This window comes from Ruditapes philippinarum, unplaced genomic scaffold (genome assembly GCF_026571515.1).
Source record: "Ruditapes philippinarum isolate M1 unplaced genomic scaffold, ASM2657151v2 ctg8428_1_1_1_1, whole genome shotgun sequence".
Lineage (NCBI taxonomy): Eukaryota > Metazoa > Mollusca > Bivalvia > Venerida > Veneridae > Ruditapes > Ruditapes philippinarum.
The window spans coordinates 22,901-44,487 of record NW_026858685.1 but is presented as its reverse complement, the minus strand read 5'-3'; the positions used below and the strand labels follow the sequence as shown (position 1 = coordinate 44,487).

Sequence of the window (21,587 nt, the reverse complement as noted above, 5' to 3'; positions counted from 1 at the left end):
TCACTCATTAGACTAAGCTAAGAATAGCACAGGAATATATACGATTTTAAATTTATTTCTGAATATAATTGTATATACTTCTCTTAAGAAATTCAAATTTAATGCTATCAGGTCCTTCGACCTGAGTGGAGTTCCTTTCAGATATATTAAGATATAATGTAATTGCTTCAAACTTAAAGCTCTAAACAGCTGTAATATCCAAAACGACATGATTTATTAGTACATGTATAAGGAAAATACAACACGGAAGCGTAAAATAAGTACCGTTCTACGTATGTCTTTTCAGGATCACAACGATTGCTGTATTCGTTGGTATTTTAGTGTTCCTTGTGACGAATGGCGGAAGTGGATTCCACTGGGTGGGCTGGCTTTATTTGTCATTATTTCTGTTGTGTTCTCCAAAAATCCGAGAAAGGTTCAACCAATTAAAATATCTTTTATTGTGACTTTAGTGAAGATAGAAACCTTCTTATGCGATTATATAATGTCTGTTTCTTAATATTAAAATCCCTTATATAAATATATAAGTTAAAAGCAGAGTCAAGTCGATGTTTCAAATTTAGAAATAAAATGGTTAAGCCGAATATAGCTATGGAGTAACATATTTTTTTGGATAATCGCAATAGGGATATGTTCGTCTCTTCGATATACGTAGTGAGCGAAATATGTTTTTATATCACGTTTCTTTTCTTTTAATTGATTAAATTGTAAATTATCGAAAACAATTATATCTATGAATTAAAAATTATTTAGGTGGGCCTTTTACACCGTATCATTAAACAAGAAACAACTTCCTTATTTACTCGTACAAGTTTAGGATTTGTGAAAAAAGTACGACCGGAGCATTAAATAGTTCCGGAGATTGGCGGAAAGGACCGAAAAATTACGATTGTCCTGTCCATGGGATTTTTATTTCTTGGAATTTATCGCAACCTGAATTTGTATATGCTCTATTTATGTGTGTAGGATAAATTGGTTTTAATACATTTTTTTTATTAAATTTATTAATTTATTTTTTTATTTACATCGCCAAGAGGGGCGGAGTATATAAAGCTGTAGTTGAAGTACAATTGTTTTTGATGTTCACTTATCGAGTTAAGAATTGTAATTGTAATTTGGATTAAGTTTATCTTTCCGGTCTTATGACAGTCATTAAATGTTCAGTCATCAGAAATACTTTTATTTCAATTTGTCAACAGCATTATTAATTTTGCTGTTTTGTATTATTTTCCAAAAAGTTATTTATTATCTAAAAATAGTGAAAAACAGAATCCTTAAAGAAAGCCCAACACGGCAAAATTGTAAAATGTTGCAGGCTCGGTTTGATTGAGCCTGTTCATGGACGGTACTGGAAAGTGCAAGTTACCGTCCACGCCCCCTAGCACCGGCTTAAGCAGAATTCAACATTTAAACACTTATAAGGTGAATTTTGAATTTAGAAACATCCGCAGAAAACCATTAAACCATTTTTTGCTTATGTTGCTTTTTTGAAATTTGTAATCATATAGTGACTAAGTTTTTGTATGAACTCAAAATTCTTCTTTGCTTATAGTTTGCTACTTAATAAATAATTTTACATTTAAAGATACTTTCTTCAAGTGGTGAACATATAAATGCTCTAAATCCATTATATATAGATATTGTAAAACTAATGCTGCCTTTAATAAAGAATGAAAATCATTTCCTCAGACAAGATGTGCCTTCAAGTGAAAAATAAGTTTAACTAATTAATACAAGTATCATTATATCTGAGTGTTTTAATTTCCGTAAATATCACCAATCACAACTTCTCGAACCTTTCCGTCAAACTTCGGATATAATACAATTATCTACTACACAGTTTTCAATTTTAAGTGTATCAATTTATTTATGAAGAATTTTAGATTATTTTGACCTCGGTGAAGTTCCTTCAATTTCATCAGTAAAGTATATAAGTTTAATATAGAAGAATTTCAAAGACATTAAAGGAATAACTTTAATTTGCACTACAGTTGTGCTTTTTGTTTTATCTAATTTCCAGTAAAACATTATCGTCTGCCTTCAAGATTATTGGTATTGATATCTTATTAAAAATTATCTGAAACGTATATTTGCAATACAAGTCAGGTAAGAATAACGCAGTGAGTGAGTATTTTTTTTTAATCTGGGTGGTATTAGTAGTCTGTGATATGAGTAAAATGCAATGAGTAATGTTCCTAGTGGAGTGATATCAGAAGAGTACAGTCAATAATTTTTCTAGTGGCGTGACATGAGTACAAAAACTAGTGCTTCTAGTGGCGTGACATAAGTATAATGCAATGAGTAATATTCCCAGTGGCGTGACATAAGTATAATGCAATGGGTAATGTTCATAGCGGCGTGATATGAGTGGTATGTAATGAATATTGTTTCTTGTGACTTTACATTAGTTGAATTCAATAAATTATGTTTCTAGTGGCGTAACATGAGTAAAATACAATCAATGATTTTCCTAGTTGCGTGACATGAGGAGAAAGCAATAAGTAATGTCCCTTGTGGTGTGACATGAGGACGTAATGAGTTTTGTTCTTGGCGGCGTCATATGAGAGGTATTCAATGAGTAATGTTCCTAGTGGCGCGATATGAGAAGAATGCAATGAGTAATGTTCCTAGAGGCGTGATATGAGAAGAATGCAATGAGTAATGTTCCTAGTGGCGTGATATGAGTAGAATGCAATGAGTAATGTTCCTAGTGGCGTGATATGAGAAGAATGCAATGAGTAATGTTCCCAGTGGCGTGATATGAGAAGAATGCAATGAGTAATGTTACTAGTGGCGTCATATGAGAAGAATGCAATGAGTAATGTTCCCAGTGGCGTGATTATATGAGAAGAATGCAATGAGTAATGTTCCCAGTGGCGTGATATGAGAAGAATGCAATGAGTAATGTTCCCAGTGGTTTGATATGAGTAGAATGCAATGAGTAATGTTCCCAGTGGCGTGATATAAGAAGAATGCAATGAGTAATGTTCCTAGTGGCGTGATATGAGAAGAATGCAATGAGTAATGTTCCTTGTGGCGCGATATTGAAGAATGCAATGAGTAATGTTCCCAGTGGTGTGATATGAGTAGAATGCAATGAGTAATGTTTCTAGTGGCGCGATATTTGAAGAATGCAATGAGTAATGTTCCCAGTGGTGTGATATGAGAAGAATGCAATGAGTAATGTTCCTAGTGGCGTGATATGAGAAGAATGCAATGAGTAATGTTCCTAGTGGCGCGATATTTGAAGAATGCAATGAGTAATGTTCCCAGTGGCGTGATATGAGTAGAATGCAATGAGTAATGTTCCCAGTGGCGTGATATGAGAAGAATGCAATGAGTAATGTTCCCAGTGGCGTGATATGAGAAGAATGCAATGAGTAATTTTTTTGTTCCCAGTGGCGTGATATGAGAAGAATGCAATGAGTAATGTTCCAAGTGGCGTGATATGAGAAGAATGCAATGAGTAATGTTCCTAGTGGCGTGACATGAGTAGAATACAATGACTTATGACTGTAGTGGTGTGATATGAGTATAATGCAATCAGTAATGTTCCTAATGGCGTAAATAGTATACAAAGAGTTCCTTATGACGTGTAGTATTAAGTGGGCAATGTTTCTGCAGATTTCATGACATAAGTAGAATTCAATAAATGATGTTCATTGTGGTGTATGAAGCGTGCATTAGACTACATAGGGTATGTAGACGGCAATAAGTAATGTTCTTGTAGTTTTTGAGTGTGCAATATTGCTTGTAACTGAGTAGTATGCAGTAGATGATGTTACTAGTGTTGTTTCTTGTGGAGTGTGTACATGTATGTGAAAATTTTATATTTTTGACCGTGCGACCATATACACGCATCAGGGACATGCATGGAAAATGACCGTGCGACCATTTACACGCATCAATGGTAACCCCTTTTATACGAAAAGGGTATATTGACAACCGGATATTATACAATTATTGACTAGTGAGCCATTGAATATGATATGATATTCACCGGCAGATGACATATTGACCGAGGCAATAGCCTCTATATTGCCTCATAAATGTGCTGAGTCGACGGATTAATAATTCGAATCGAGAGACCAGCGCATTTTTCTTCAATTCCGACATAATTTAAGAATGCCTACAAAAAGTAAACCTACAAAACGTTAGTCCTTTCTGTTAGAGATATGTTTCTTTTTTATGGTGGAAGAAAGAATAACAGTAATATTTTAATATTCACAAGTGTAAGAGGACTTTTTTTTTCTAGCAGACGAACACTGCCTTACAATTCAGGCGAATTGTGTTGGTGTGACAAGGTCTCTCACCCGAAGTATACGGAAAGAGCCGATGTTTAACGATTGGACTATTTGCCAGACTCAATCGCAACTTTTCGGCCCTTTCCGTCAGTCTTTGGATAAGGACGCGGTCAAACTATTTCCAGGCGTATTAACTCAGAGGTTATTATAAATAATAGCCGAGGACGTTCCCATTGTTACCAGACTAGGAGAAGTTTGATCGTCCCATTACAGGAAGATATTACTGAAAAATATATAAGTATATCATATCTATAATAGACAGGACTGATTTTAAGAAAATATGAATGCTAGAGGCATTTTATAGTACAAGTAATATCTTGAGTGTTTTAACCTAATATGGGTATGCTGAAGACGATGAGGGTGGATACCAAGAAAATAAAATTGACCTTGACCTTTAAAAAGTCAATTCAAAATGGCCGCTTAATAATACTAAAATAGGTCATTAAAACTATGATACAGTATGGTGCAATTAATTATTCTTGTCAAAATCAAATGATTATTCAATATGATCAGATTTTAATGAGATTGGCCACCAAATATAACGATTATAAGCCTAATGGCTCAATTAACAGTTATATACAGTACTGTTTTACTAGCGCGGTAAGGTATATGACTGGATTGAAAAAAAATCACTTTAAATTTGTTTTGTTTACTTGACTTATATTTAACAATAAACTTAGTTTTAAATCCGTCTTTATAAATATTATGAAATAATAAATATTTCGTAATAACAAATTAATATTTCGTAATTATTACGGAATAATATTTCATAATAACTAATCAATATTTCGTAATTTATAGAGGATATTTGTTTGTTTGTGTGTAAGATGAAATTTTATTTCATCGAGTGGGCTTTAAAAACGGTATTCTCACGAGTGGCGTAGCCACGAGTGAGAATACTGTTTTTAAAGTTCACGAGAAATTACATCTTACACAACAAACAGACAAATTTTCTTTTTATTTTATGCTTAAAAACAAGTTAAAACGAAATTTCCATAATTTTAACGTTAATATTAAAATCTGTTTCCCCAATTGAGAGCCCCATTTAGACGGAATTTCTCATTTAAAACAAGAAGTCTTGAGCTGAAAAATAAGTCCGCTAATCAAGGTTAAATGACGGTGATATTTATTCATTTTATTAAAAAAATATGAATGATCGCTTGTTTTAATAATAAAAACAAACAATTCTTGTAGGAGAAAAAGTCCAACCATCCATCCATATTTCTGTTACTTACTGCGAATTTATATTAGACCTGGCTTTGTAAAATGTAAGCGGCAGCCATTTTTTAAAGTTGTGTATTTCATGGGAGGAAAATAATTGTGTAAGATTCAGAAGGATATAATTTGGATTTGTTAGTCATACACCTTTTTAAAAGAAAGAAAACTTATTTGAGGATTGTAACAGACAAAAAATAAGTGTTGACAGAGGTGAAAACATTCAGAAAAGGAGCTAGGAAAATGGAAAACTTGGAAGCTTGCTAAGGAACGCTGGGTTGTTTTACTTATTTTACGAGTGATGGCTGTCAATGCTTTTCAATTTTTCATAAAGCATACGGCAGTTATTGCTCGTAGGATACTTTAATATGCCCAAATGTCATCAAGAGCAGTTTTGCATGGGGAAGGAATGTATTTTTCAGACTGTAAAAACGAAACAAAAAAATTTAGAGACGAAATTTGTTGATTGGAATTTGAAGGAATAGAAGTAAGTTTTCTCTCTTTATTACTTTTGACATTTAAGTTATTTATCTATTTCAGCTTTGCTATTTCTTTTAACAGCCTGACATTGTCAGAATTGTCAGTAAAAATAAAATTGAGGTACCACATGGGGAAAGTCTTAAAAAAGTAGTTTCGTCATTGAAAAAAGTGAAATTATATTTTGATAATTTTCACTGTGAAATTATCAAATATAATTTTCACGGATAAATCAGTAATCCACTGAAAAGCATAAAATAAAAAATTTATATTTCGTTAAAACGAAATAATATTTCTAATTGGGAATTATTATCTCGTAAAAACGAATTCAATTCCGGGAGAAAGTGTGGAAAAAGTTACTTCAGATGTTCCGTAATTTTCAACATAATTTGTAGCTATTTTTTTTTTTAAGTTGTTCATTTTGTTTTCATATATTTTGCACTTATTATGGTATTTATGGTTTAAATTAGTATTAAAAAATTATTTTGAAATGTCAAAAATGTCATTTCAGTGTCATAAATACAACACAAACCGAGACAAAAAGTGTTTTAAAATATATATTGCAACCCCTCCCCCCCCCCCCCAAAAAAAAAAAAAACAACAACAACAACAAAAAAAAACAAAAACAGTAGGTCTTTAAAAAAAGGCAACAGTAGGAATCGAACCATAGACCTCTCACACATCAGTCAATCACTTAACCAGCTGTGCTACTGTCGAAGTAACGATAGCGTTTACATTTTTAGCAGATATGACTTTCACTAACATTAGTATTATAGTTTTTATTTTATGAATTTCAGTGAATTACTGATTTATCCGTTGAAAATTATATTCGATAATTTCACAGTGAAAAATTATCAAAAATATAATTTCACACTTTTCAATGACGAAAACTAACTTTCTTAAGATTTTCCCCATGTGGTACCTCAATTTTTATTTTTGCTGACAATTCTGACAATGTGAGGCTGTTTAGAGAAAAGCAAAGCTGAAATTGATAAATAACTTAAATGTCAAAAGTAATAAAAAGAAAGAAAACTTAATTCTATACATCAGCAAATATCGTCTCTTAATTTTTTTTGTTTCATTTTACAGTCTGAAAAATACATTTCTTCCACATGCAAAACATCTCTTGATGACATTTACATAGATGGACATATATAGATAGCACCTTTGTGAAGCCTTTACTCTCCAGAAACTAACTTAAAACATAATAATTACATAATTGCACGTATTAATAAAAAAATTGAAATTAAGGCATACAAAATTTTAAGAATATAAGTTTGTATTATGTTTATTCTACTTAAAAACATTATCAGGAATCAAAAAACTCCTTTTGTAACCCTATTATCTAAGACATTATGGCTCTATCTCAATCTATGAAAGTTGTTTTCTGTCTAATTTTCTGTACCTCAGGTTTATATATAAAATGTATTTATTGAGGTTTGAGCAAAGTAGGTAAAAAATATTGAACTTACAAATTACAAATCTTACTTTTTAAATGGTTACAACAACATTTCTTGTCCCATTCTTTTATAAGATGAGTCACTTGCTGAAATGTTGAAATTAATAAAGAGCCGTTTTTTCAGCACACTGTGAACATTACACATGTATGCTGCATGTAAGTTTTTTGTGTGTGTTTTTGTTTGTATTTGCTGTTTTCTGCCGAAAATAATATCTGCATAATTCATTTTTTTTATTCAATTATAAACTGCATTAAGGTATACGATGGATAATCGATAATATTAAAAAGTCATTTGTATAATTTATCACATTCTTAACAAAAATACAGAAAACAACAAATGTTTACCATCTTGTTTTAAAATAAGTGGCGATTTAATTTGAAAATTTAAAGTTAAAGTCAAAATCAACACAAACAACAACAGCAACAACAACACCATATTTCCATCAAGTCATAAAATGTCTGAAACCGGATGATTGCTATGTGTGCTTGCTATACCATGGCAGCTCCTCGAAATTTTGGAATTCAGTCACGGTTTTGAGAAAATTCTACAAGAAGATTATCACATCATTTGATATACATTTAGAATTCCGGGACCCTCCAATAAATTTCCAGAATATCTTAAAGTAACAGAAAGTTATCTGTAAAAAATATTACTTGTAAAAAAAATCGAGTAATATTTTCTTTGACCATATATAAAAGTCACGTGGGTTGGCTACATAATAGAGGTGTTAAAATATAATTGTAATACACCCTTTGTTAAAGCCATTGAAAAAAGTTATTTAATGTATAAAGGACATTTCAAAAATGGTTCCTTATTCAGAGCCGGGCGCTATGGTGCAGTGGTAACACTGTCTGCCTACAAATCAAGGGGTCGTTGAGTTCGATCCCCCGTACTCCACTGAACGAATAAATGACTACAAGACTGACAAAACCAGGACATCGACACAGAATGACAAGAGAAGACCTTAACGGATCAGGAAACAAGGACCCAAGACGACAAACGATAACAGAAGGAAGAACGGAGACAAGAACTGACAACAAGCGAACAGAGACGAGGACCGATAACAGAAGAACAGAGACAGGGACCGATAACAGTAGAACTGACAACAAACGAACAGAGACAGGAACCGATAACAGAAAAACTGACAACAAACGAACAGACACGAGTATCGCTAACAGAAGAACAGGACAGGGACCGATAACAGAAAAACTGACAACAAGCGGACAGAGCCGAGCACCGCTAACAGAAGAACAAGACAGGCACCGATAACAGAAAAACTGGAAACAAGCGGACAGAGCCGAGCACCGCTAACAGAAGAACAGGACAGGGACCGAGAACAGAAGAACTGACAACAAGCGCACGTGATAGGGACCGATAACAGAAGAACTGACAACAAGCGAACAGAGATAGGTACCGGTAACAGAATAACTGACAATAGAGACAGGGACCGATAACAGGAGAACTGACTACAACCGAACAGAGACCAGGACCGCTAACAGAAGAACAGGAGAGGGACCAAAAACAGAACTGACAACAAGACAATTATAATTGAGACGAGGATTGATAACAGAAAAATAGAGACGAGGACCGATACCAGTATAACAGAGACGGGAACCGATGACAGAAGAATTGACAACAAGAAAACGGAGACCAGGACTGATTACAGAAGAAAAGAGACGAGCACCGATGACAAAAGAACGGAGAAGAACGAAGACGAGAACTGATAACAGAACAGGACAGGAACCAATAACAGAAGAACTGACAACAGAAACGAGGACGATAACAGAACATCTGACAACAAAAGAACTGAGACCAGGACCGATTACAGAAGAACGAAGATAAGGACCAAAACAAGAGAACTGCGACGAGGACCCATAACAGAAGAACGAAGACGACGACCGTCGACCGATAACAGAAAAACGAACACCAACACCCAAGAATCAGAGAAAGGTGCCTTTAATAGGAATCTGAGTAGCCGCTCTATATGATAGAGTGCCAGATAAAATACATGAAGCTCTATATCTAGCAGATAGGGCAGTGTAGTGTTCGCTGCCTTAAAATTTTCAGTACTATCTTTAATATTACTTATTATTGGCCTATAAAAAATGTCCGCCTTCTTGGATTTTTCGGCAATATTGGATTGTTTTGTTTTAATTCTGCTTTGGTGTCTAATTTGTATTTTACGGAATGCCGTTAGGGCCATCGCCTATGAATGGTTTGATCTGAAACGCGATACTCGACAGTACGATGATGAAAACGCGATATCACGAAACTACGATGGTGAAAACGCGACAGTACGATGGTGAAAACACGATAGTTTCGTGATTTCGCGTTTTCACCATCGTACTATCGACTATCGCGTTTTAGATCAACACATTCATAGGCGATGGCCCTAACGGCATTCCGTAGTATTTACCTGAACATGCTTTGTGACAAATTTCAGGCTTTTCCATTCCTTAAAGATTTTTTTGCTATATCATCCATTAATGATAAAGAAATTTGGCGGCCATTTTAGTGGTCATTTTAAATGACCATTTCAATGGTCAAGATCAAGTTTTTCAGTTTGGTATCCACCTTTATCGGATTCATCAAACCTTAAATAGGTAAAATACACCAAGATACCACTTGTACTACAAAATGCCTCTAGCATCTTATAGGGAGCCAAATTCTCAAAATCAGTCCTGTCTATAAATGGCAAATGTGTGTTTTATTATAATTATTTGAATAATGATTTAAGAGATACATGTAGTAAGATACATTTGTACTTATCATGATTGTGATGAAAGAAACGCAAAATGTAAACAAAAAATAAATGAATAATGATGTAAACAGGACAGGACAACAAATTTATAAAGCTTTTGACAAATAAAAATAAAATGCCTGTTTTTGGCCTAATGGGCCTTTAAGTAACTATTGAATATACCTCACACATCATATTGAATCTTACTCTTATATTTGAACATATCTCAAAGCGAATATTAAATATCCATATCTCACAGTGATTTTGTTATGTCTTGGTCTCCTGTTGCATATGCTAGATTCGCTATATATTAATATAGAAAATATTACGTACATGTTCACATTATGCTTCATAAAAATCAATATTTTTTAATTCTTTTAAATCAGTAAATCTCAAACATGCGTTTACATATAATGATTTAAAAATAGATTTAGAGCATGTTAGAAGTTTAACAACTGAATAAAGTAGGCTGAACGTGCCTGAATGTTCGTTAAGGTAGAAAAACGTAAACAATGTAGTATTTCACTTCCATACAAAATACAAATGAACCACAGTTATACAATTACAAACAGGGCAAAAGAAGCAAACGTTGGTTCATCCAATTGGGTTTTGTTGTTGTTGTTTTTTTCTTTCTTTCTTTCTTTTGTAACTGTTACAAATTACCCCAAAAATGAATGGTTTTGAGAAATAAAATTGAAAGCATTTCTGAAGCACAATGAGTCTTTAAATATATGCAATATATGAGGCAGTTGCTTTCTTCACTTTCAGTTAATATGTTCATACATATTCATGCCACTAGCTGCTGTCATCGGCGTCCCATGGTCTGATACAAAAACTGTTGGCGCATTGATCGGGAAGAAAATTGTCATTAATGAATTCCTCGCTTACGCCGATTTAGGGACCATGATTAAAGAAGGCTCCCTTGATGTAAGTATTAATTCTACTCACGTCTTGAACTTGTTTTATCTATACTATGTGTTAAAGTATCTTGTTACGCATATTGTGCATAAATGTGTGTAAGGATATAATGTATAAATAATGTATATATGTGTGTAGTATTTTACCAAAAAAAATATGATCATTAAAATGAAACGTGTCTATGAATTATATTTTGAAACATTTAACACTTAACCTGCTAGTGTAAATAAATTCTACCCATAAGAACAAGAGCATACAAATATCTTTGTCTGCACTGACAGCTATTCAATCTGTAAATATTCTGAAATTTTCCGTAAAAATGATGAATGGTTTTGTCCAGATTAAAATATGTTTAAATAATTTGAAGATATTTAGCGTGGTGAAAGTTTATTTCGACTTTCTGGAATACTCCAGGAAGCGGGAGTAAAGTTATACAATATATGAGCCGCGTCACGACAAAACCAACGTTATGCGTTTGCGACCAGCATGGACCCAGACCAGCCTGCGCATCCGCGCAGTCTGATCAGGATCCATGCTGTTCGCTATCAGTTTCCTTTCTTGTAATAGGGTTTGTAAGCGAATAGCATGGATCCTGATCAGACTGCGCGGATGCGCAGGCTGGTCTGGATCCATGCTGGTCGCAAACACATAACGTTGGTTTTGTCGTGACGCAGCTAATATTGTATCCACTTAGAAGACTATTTCTAAATTTGCATTCCTACAATAATGATATCTAGGTTCCCGCTAGGGTTTTGACAATATTGAAAGATAGATAGAATGTTTTTTACGAGTTCGTTTGTTTGTTGTTGTGTTTTTTTTTTGTTGTTGTTTCTTTATTATTATTATTATTATTATTATTATTATTATTATTATTATTATCGAACTCGCTCTGTTTATTTACCAATTTAGATTTTCACACGTGTTGTGACCCTTTCATGAACTTATTACACAAAAACACCACTATATATAGTGCTCTAACTTGCGATGCATAAGTTTAGCGGAAAACGCTTCAATAAATCTAACATGTTCCCATAAATCTAATATGTTCCAATAAATCTAATATGTTCACAATAAATCTAACATGTTCACAATAAATCTAACATGTTCCCATAAATCTAATATGTTCCAATAAATCTAATATGTTCACAATAAATCTAACATGTTCACAATAAATCTAGCATGTTCCCATAAATCTAATATGTTCACAATAAATCTAATATGTTCACAATAAATCAAACATGTTCACAATAAATCTAACATGTTCACAATAAATGTAACATGTTCACTCTATGATCACATCATTTTAATACAATCCCAACATATTTATTATCGTTTTCAGGAAAAGTCTGCCGTATTGGCAACATACATTCTATGTGGATTCGGGAGTATAGCAGCTCTGGGTATAAATCTGGGCAGTCTGACGTCATCAGCTCCAGAAAGACGCTCGCAATTCGCCCAGCTATCTTTACGGTCTATGATAAATGGAAACATTGCATGCTTCATGACAGCGTGCGTAGCAGGTAACATTTTATATTAATATACATGTATATGAACTGTTTAAAAGCACGCAGAACGGTTTATAAGAAAGATACCCGGGAAAAATGTTTAAGGCTTTCGGACCTAAGCGGTGTTTCTTTGAATCAAATCAAAATTTCTTTACAAAATTATTGTAGCCATCTTTCACAAACTATTTGTTGCCCTGGTCCTAGCATCAGGACCTTCTTGTGGGGACTTGCTGATGGTAAAATACCGCTAATTTCCCAGTCACATTAATGCTACATTTGGTCCGAAAACAAAAACCAGCGCATTCGCATATATAGGACCATTTGTTGTAAATACACTTTTGTTTCAAAGTATCACGTATGTTGTTGTAAATACACTTTTGTTTCATACTATCACGTATGATGTTGTAAATACACTTTTGTTTCAAAGTATCACGTATGTTCAAGGATCTTTGCATTATTTGGTGCTAAATCACCGATTAGGCTAAAACTTCAACCGCTTCTCCTTATAAAACTTTTGTTTAATAAGAACAATTTATTTTTACTTATGGTAGCCATTCGTTATCAAAATTATACAATATATGTATTATTTTCATTACAGGGGTGTTATTCCAGACGTCACTGTCACTTGTTACTATATCACCGTTTATGAATACGGCGGAAGTGGCATCAACTTTGAACTTTACTTTAAATACAACTTTATCATCGTTGTTCAATAGTTCACAATCTTAAAAATATTTTACAGTTCATAATCTTTTAAAGTAATACATCTTTTCATTTATAAACAGACTTTACCCTTTATATTTTGTGTCTCAAATATCATATACATTTCAACATAATTATTATTATTATTTATTACATGCTTTTCGGTGGTTTATAGAAATATATCAGTGATTTATAAACTGGTAATTTCACTGTTTGAAACAGTGAAATTATCAATTTGATAATTTCACTGTTTTGAATATTTGAGCCCGGTACGTTGTTTCAGTGAAATACAAGCGTTCACAATAATGGAAACCAACTTAATGACGTGACGTCGTAAATGACGTCACGTTGTATTATTATTTGGCGCCCTTTTCATTAAGTACTATGCTTAAATGTCTTTTTAAACGTTTCTTTGCATATAATAAAAAGAAAATTTGTTTAGTTTAGTGTAAGATCAAAATATATTTCACCTCGTGAACACCAAAAGTTCATATTTCACTCGTGGCTGCGCCACTCGTGAAATATACCTTTTGGTGCTCACTCGGTGAAATATATTTCGATCTTACACTGAACTAAACAAATATCCTCTATATAATTATGTAGATTTTTTTCTAAATTTTGTCGCATTTATTATATATATGATTTTATAAAATAAAGATGTTTTTATAATAGTTGAGTGTTAAGTTTTAAGTTCACTTTAAAGCGGCTCAACTCAAGATGAGTTTACAAATACAAAAACAGATTAAAGGGTCATTATGGCTCAGAAATGCTATCATTTTTTTTTCTTTCAAATACTACTTTGTTTTCATTTTACAAAACATTACTGCACATCCAACATTTGTTATTTTCTTCTGTTGTAAAGCATCTTACACACTCTAACTCCATTATTAAAACATAACTAAACATATGTTGGACATTTCTAAAGATTAATATAATAAATATGCATTTCTGAGGCATAATGAGGCCTTTAATAATTCATACGACCTTTCTCATTGCTGAACTCCATGCAAAGGGAAAGAACTTCACACCATTAGTAGTCGCCCCTGGACGTTTTGCCAAAAATAACGTCATGACGTCATATAAATTAGCGTAAAAAGACGTTAGCTCTATGGTTTTCAGTTTATTATACAAACGCATATCAACAGACGCATTTTAACGCAGGAAAGCAAACACATTTAAAAGAATGTCACGAAGCAACGAATAGCAAGAACTTTATAAAATAAGCATGGAAAACATATCTACAGAGTATTTGAAAGGTATGATAAAATTTTGCTTTACATTGTTATTATCCAGAAATAAAATTGGTTGAAATTACTGCTGACGGTAGGGGAAGAGCTCTATAGAATCATTTTGAAATATTTCTTAAATCGTTAATAAATAATTTATTTATTTTATTTTATTTTATTTTATTTTATTTTATTTTATTTTATTTATTTATTTATTTATTTATTTATTTATTTATTTATTTATTTATTCATTTATTTATTTATTTACTTACTTATTTATTTATTTTATTTATTTATTTATTTATTTAATTATTCATTTATTTATTTATTTTATTTATTTATTTATTTATTTATTTATTTATTTATTTATTTATTTATTTATTTATTTATTTATTTATTTATTCATTTATTTATTCATTTATCAAATCTGAGTGATTTGATCGACGGAATTTATTTATTAATCATTTTTATTACATATTGTGAAGTTAAGGACAACGTTAACATATTTCACGTTGGTCAGAATGGACATCCCTATATACTAAAATAATTTAGCAATTTATATTTGATGATAGAAAGATCAACAACAACACCTAAATAAAACTTGTTTTAAGTTACTTTTAACAATGATCAACAATACGGATCACTGTAAACCTATTGAAGTAATTGTTTGTTTATGGTGTTTTTTGTGTTTGTTTGTAAGTTTTCCCTTTCTCTCACTCATTTTCAGAGTTGTCAACTAACCAAGGTTTCAACAGCGAATTGTTAGACAATGCAGGTCACTTACCACACACCGATGGTGCCGGTGATAGTTCTGATATATCAGATATTGTTGATGACATATCTAAAGTTACAGAGGAAGATGATTCTATCAATAACGATACCAGTGAAAGATTTGTCAGCGTGCTTGAAAGGCGGAGAATGATGAGAAAATTAGAGGAGGAAAAAGAAATTGATTGGAAAGTCTCTGGAAAAGTTGACGAGGAAGAAATGAAAAGTAAGGTTGAAAGTCTTTTAAGTAAACTAAAAGACCGTTTCAGCAAGGAAAAAGAAGCCAGAAAGAGTATTGTAAAACCAAACCGTTCATACTATAATTTTTGTAATAGTGTAGACGCTTTCTTAAGGCATATTGAAAAACCAAAAATTGATATCAAGTACTCGGAAGTCAACGATGATTCACAAGTTGAGGAACTTTATAGTTTCTGTATTAGACCCGCAAGTGTTGGTAAAAATAGAAAAATCAGATCATTCGACACACCTGTAAATGATAGTGATATCAATACCCTGACAACGAAGGAAATCGACAGTGAGGTAACCGAGAAAGATATAGATGATGTTGAAATCGGCAAAGAAAATTCTGTAGATAAAGAAGTTATTGAGTCACATATTGGCCATATCGTTGATGACACACTGTTTGATCAAGCTAGCCAATTTCCAGCAACTCTAGATGATAGTTCCTCATCCCCTGACGACAAAATATGCCCAGCCATTTTTACAGGCATCGCTTTGCTACATCACGAAGCAGACGACAATATTTTTGAGCAGGATATATTCGACAATATATTACAGCGGGAATCAGGCGACAATATTGTATTACAAGTAAATGACGGATGTCAGTTTAATCCGATTGCTAACGATATGTTGACATACGACAATCTCAATCCATTGCAATGTGGAAAATCCAGCCCTTGTCCAAGAGACATGCAAATGTTCTTCAAAGATTTATACCCGCAAAATAAGTCTCCAATTACCCAGTATTCACCAGCATTCAATCGCACTAATGCTTCCATTGTACCATTTACAGAAACAGTCCCGTTTACAAAAAGGCACCTATCAATTTGCGGAATTAACGTCACTGTTCCATTGAAATATCTGAAGAAAATAGTCAACAACTACGCATGTCAGTTCTTAATATATGCAAAACTGATATCAAAGGAAGTTTATGGTTTTCCAGCAGACGAAAATCTGATTGGATACACTCGGCCAATACGACCCATAATCTATATGTTGGCATTTAAAGATATAATTGGCATCATTTCACTAGCAACTGGCATGTGTCCAATAACCAAACATTACACTTTAGACATATGGACGAAACCATCACGCAAATTTATCACTGTTGTAACATTAAACTCTAAACAGAGACATGACTTCAACATATGCGAGAAGTCAACAAATAAACAACCGCATGGCGTGTTTTTTGAAACACCAAGATATCTCAAGTGGCCAGCAGATAATATCATCATAACGCGTCTGCGAAAGACGAGCGCGTGACTAATGCACAACAAACAGGGCAGACGTATATATGGATTGTGTAGCACCCGGCACAGCTACCACGGACAGGGAGCTGAACATATAGTGAGAAGTATTCATAAGAAGTAAAGAGAAGAGGCGAAAACGAGCATGTGAGATGTTTGGTAACACAATGGTTCACTCACTAGCAGAGTCCACGTGCAGACTTATGGCAAATCTATAAAGCTCGTTCCAAACAACTGAAGCGCATATGTAAATGAGAGAAATATTATCCACTAATTCAAGGCAACGAGTACTAGACGGAGACAAAGTGTTACGTGATTATGAGGACAGAATGAGAGAGGTTCACACAGTATCAAACACGGAGAGAAGAGTCCCAGGCGATTAATTGACCAACATAGAATAGGAGTTGATGAGGCCAGTTCGATATTGGACGAAGATAAACAATAGACATCCGGTATTATTTGCAGATAAATCTTGTAGATTCGAGAGCTGAAAAAAGTTTTGATACAGAAAACTCTTTAAAACACAGAATTAATCAAATGTAAATCTACCAATACAATATATGTTAAAAAGAACCTAAAAGATTACGAGAACTATAGTAATTAATAAAGTATTGAGTCCAGTCTAGGAGATACATATGGGAGTAATACAGTAATGATGAAATGATACACGTTGCCTCATTATTTCTCTAAATATGCACATGGGATCTTTATAATTAAAAGAAAAAAATAAATAAATACTCGTAATTGCTTCATAGAGAGCACGTGAAATGCACGAGGCCCCTTCGTACGAATACACACGCTCCCTAACACTAAACAAGATCATACTTATCTTTAATAAAGTAAGAATAAAAGAAATCATTCCTCTTTATTTCATAAAAGCAGTATATTTTGTTTATACATTAGAATATACAGGTAACATAGAAATGTCAATTATACATTTTTAATTTTTTAAATAAGCTCTTTCTTTATTCTTATAGGTATGCCAGAGTACCAGGAGACGATCCATCCGGAAGAGTCCAACTGAAGTAAAAGAGAGTGCAAAGTTATTATGTGACAATCAGTTATTTTTAACATAAAAAACTAAATGACAGAAACATCGTCAACGTATATTTTCAACGAAAGTTCTTAAATATAATTTACTGATTATAAATATCTTTTAAATGAAATTAGAATATGTCGTTTTTCTCCTGAAATTGAGTACATTCTTGAAAATCAATAATCAACCGACCCTCCCCATCATCTGTCTTCCTTTTGCACTTTCCTTTTAGTTTGAGGAAATGTGCGTTTATTCCTTGATGATTTTTCTAAATAAATAGCATTGGTATCGGTATTCAATGATGTTTTAGATGTGTTATTGTCAGCTGAACAATGAAGAATGGCGTTTAGTAGCAAAACAGAACAAATGTTGCCCAAGTTTCTTTAATTCATGCTCATTGTTTTGACAAATTCAGTCGTATACTCGTAGTAGTATCACAAATATTGGTACGGAATTTTCTTCGTCGTGCTAAAAACTACTTTTTCCATCTATTAACGTCTGTAATAAGATTGTGACTACACAATTATAGATAACGAAAAAACTACTTCACATACGTAAACTTTTGAAGGAAGTTTATTGAACAAATCTTTGAAACATAAATCAATTCGTGCAATTAAGCCTATACACAAATATTACCGGTATATTTACTAAGTCATATTGAATGGTAGTGACCAGCAATTGCTGATAGCGCGAGCACCTTTTCGACGGCTTTATCACATGAGTATTTATTTTTAATAGAGCTTTGTGAAATATTATTTGTGTTGATCAAAAGGAAAGGTTATAGGACAATGGTACATGGCAAGATAAAATGGGCCAACATTAACGACACCGTAGAAAAATCACTCGTGATGTGTCTCCTATTAATACAAAACACATAGTTGATATTTGGAGACATATAAACACACAGCTTTATTGAAACTCAAAAGAAAAGAAAAACATTAAGTTTTATTCTGCGAAAAAAGTACGACTAGATTCTTTTTTATCGGGTTTTACGTCGCAGCAACACAGTATATGTCATATAACGACTTTCCAGCTTTACTGGTGCAGGAAGGCCTCTATGCGTTATTTTAATAACAATCAGGCGCCTGAGTAGAACCAATGACGTTCCGTAAACTTGCTGAATAGCTTTCTCACATGAAAAAGTCCGAGACGATTGCGAAGCAAGAACCTACGGCGATGAAAGACAATCCCTGGGCTTTCTAGACTGCACGTGACTGGAATTATAACAACAGAAATATTACATTTATAGAAAATAGTATTACATGTACATCTTTCAACAAATTGAAGCCTTCGGGGGACAATATTCATTAAGTGGGCCGATTGTCACCTTCTGGCCCTACTCAGCCGTGTGTCAATCTCTTACCACTTGCATGCTTCAGTACTTTATGTGACATACAAGGTTGCTATACAGCATATTTGAAGTAAGTATCCAGAGCAGACGACGATTATTGAGCATTAAAGATATACTATGCTTAAATTTGATATTTGAAAACATTCATAATATAATAACGCAGTCTCTTTAAAAATATCAAACACGTTTTGACAGCATCTATATAGACCCCGTGGTCTAAACTAGGAGTATGTATAAGGTTGATTCATTTCTTTAGTTAATTATATACAAGTGTTACTTCTAAAATATACAGATGGGACTAATTCAGGAGATTGCCGTTTCGACTTTTAAGTGGGCGAAATATGAATATTATATATAGTGTCATTAAAAAACTGTAAATTTCTTTTAAGAAAGGACCAACTTTACTTAACAAGTTAAAGTGAATGCAACTTCCAATGCATAGTTTGTACATTCCTTTTATTCAAATTAGACAAATTCAGAAAGAATATCATAAATTTCAATAAAAGTGTGCCATAAAAATATTTTACTAAAAAATGAGCATAACATATATTTAATATACCTAAAGTTTTACATGACCTAGATATATGTGGCATGGAAGAGGTTAACCAAATCAATCAACGTAGATACTGCTTAAACAATTTTATTTGATTCAAATATATTTCTAGAAGAAAAAAAAACAATTATTACAATTATTCTCATTATATATCATGTAAATAATTTCATATGCATGTATACAATCATTTCAAATGAACACATAAATATATACATGTATACCAAAATACTAAAATTACCTGTAATTATAGAAATTTACAACAAATGTTACATAAATACTGTTTGAAAAAATAAGAAGTTAAAACCTTTACCATACTTTTGAAGTGAATTCAACTCTTTTATGACATATTTTTGGGACTTAATGGTCCTTAAGTGAACATAACTCAACTTGTCTATAGGACCCTTTCCAGTCCTTGATCATGAAAAAATCACAACAACATTTATATCACAAACTCAAGTTCAAGAAGGGATATACAGATTTTCATGTCAAAATCATAATAATATGTTCAATTTTATATTTTACAATGCAAAAGTAATCAATAATCCACATGACCCATGGATTTTTTTTTTTAAATATTGTTCAAAATGTAATAAAAATAAACAAAAATGTAAATTAATCTGCAAGTGCCTGACTAATAATTCCACATGATTTCAGAATCAGGGGTGAGCGATACGTTAGGCTCAATGTCCTTGATCAATTGTCAAAGAGTTCTTTCCCCTAGCCAAAGGATCGAACCTGCAACCCCTCGATTACAAAGCCAATGGTCTCGCTCTTAAGCTAAGCCAGCCTGCTATAGATTTCAAAGGTTTGTATGTATTTAGTCCATAGCTTCAAATGATATAAGTATATTTGCATAAAGAATTTTTGACCTTTGAATATATATAATTATTATTACATATATGTATTATATAACTTCATGAGGTTTCAATGATACAGATCAAAACAATAAAGCAATTGTCTTGAATATAAACATATGTAAAAAAAGAAAAAAATTCTGTTAAAATACAGAAAATATGTGACTACATATTTTAATAAAGTACATTTTGTAGCAAATCAAAACTAACATACTAGAATGAAAAAAAGCACAAAAAGGCATGATGCACAAGAAAATTACATGTACTTTACAATCATAGGTTTCATTCTTAATAAAAAATAAAAAATATAGATATCTAAATATAGATATTAAAAGTAAAAATATTTCTTTTTAAGTTTTATGATTTAATTTTCATACGAAATGTACAACCTTGGTATGGCAGTTCTGCTTCACTCAGTTACTATGGTGTCATTAAATGTGTCAGAAAAGCTGTTAAGAAAGCACTGGTCAACCAAGTAAGATTTTTGATCCAAAAATTTTCGCGCATGGCGCGGAGCGAAGTTTAATAAATCAGCGTGTTTTCGCTCCGCGGGCGGCGAAGTTTAATTTCTTGAACTTCGCTCCGCGACCCCGTTAATAAGCGTGTTTTTCGTCCAGCGACTCCGCCGTTTTATTTCTTAAATCTCGCTCGTTTTATTTATTAAACTTCGTCCCGCGCTTTCGTTAATTAGCGTGTTTTCGCTCCGCGCTCCCGCCAGTTTAACTTCTTAATTTTCGACTTTTCGCTTCGCGGGGTCGCGGGGCAAAAACACGAATGGCACAAATCAGCCACCATAATATCCTCTATATCAGGCGAACTTTTTACAACCACGGACTTAAATTTTCAATTAAAGTCCGTGATTCAGCTCGGTCAAGGGCGAGCATAGTACGTACATGTATCAGTCTTCATTCAATAAATTCAGTATTAAACTAACACTCATTCAATATCGTCTATTTTCAACATGTTTGTTCCCTGTTACATCCAGAGTAAG

The 21,587-nt window shown here is 32.8% G+C and overlaps 1 protein-coding gene across 1 annotated transcript; it reads left to right on the top strand.

Moving 5' to 3' along the window:
* The first annotated feature begins 10,963 nt into the window (after window positions 1–10,963).
* Window positions 10,964–13,457, top strand: LOC132753947 (solute carrier family 28 member 3-like). Its single transcript, XM_060744519.1, has 3 exons — window positions 10,964–11,123; window positions 12,454–12,634; window positions 13,218–13,457. The coding sequence occupies exons 1-3, from the start codon at window positions 10,986–10,988 to the stop codon at window positions 13,346–13,348; spliced, it is 450 nt and encodes a 149-aa protein (XP_060600502.1). The 5' UTR covers window positions 10,964–10,985; the 3' UTR covers window positions 13,349–13,457.
* Window positions 13,458–21,587: the final 8,130 nt, after the last annotated feature.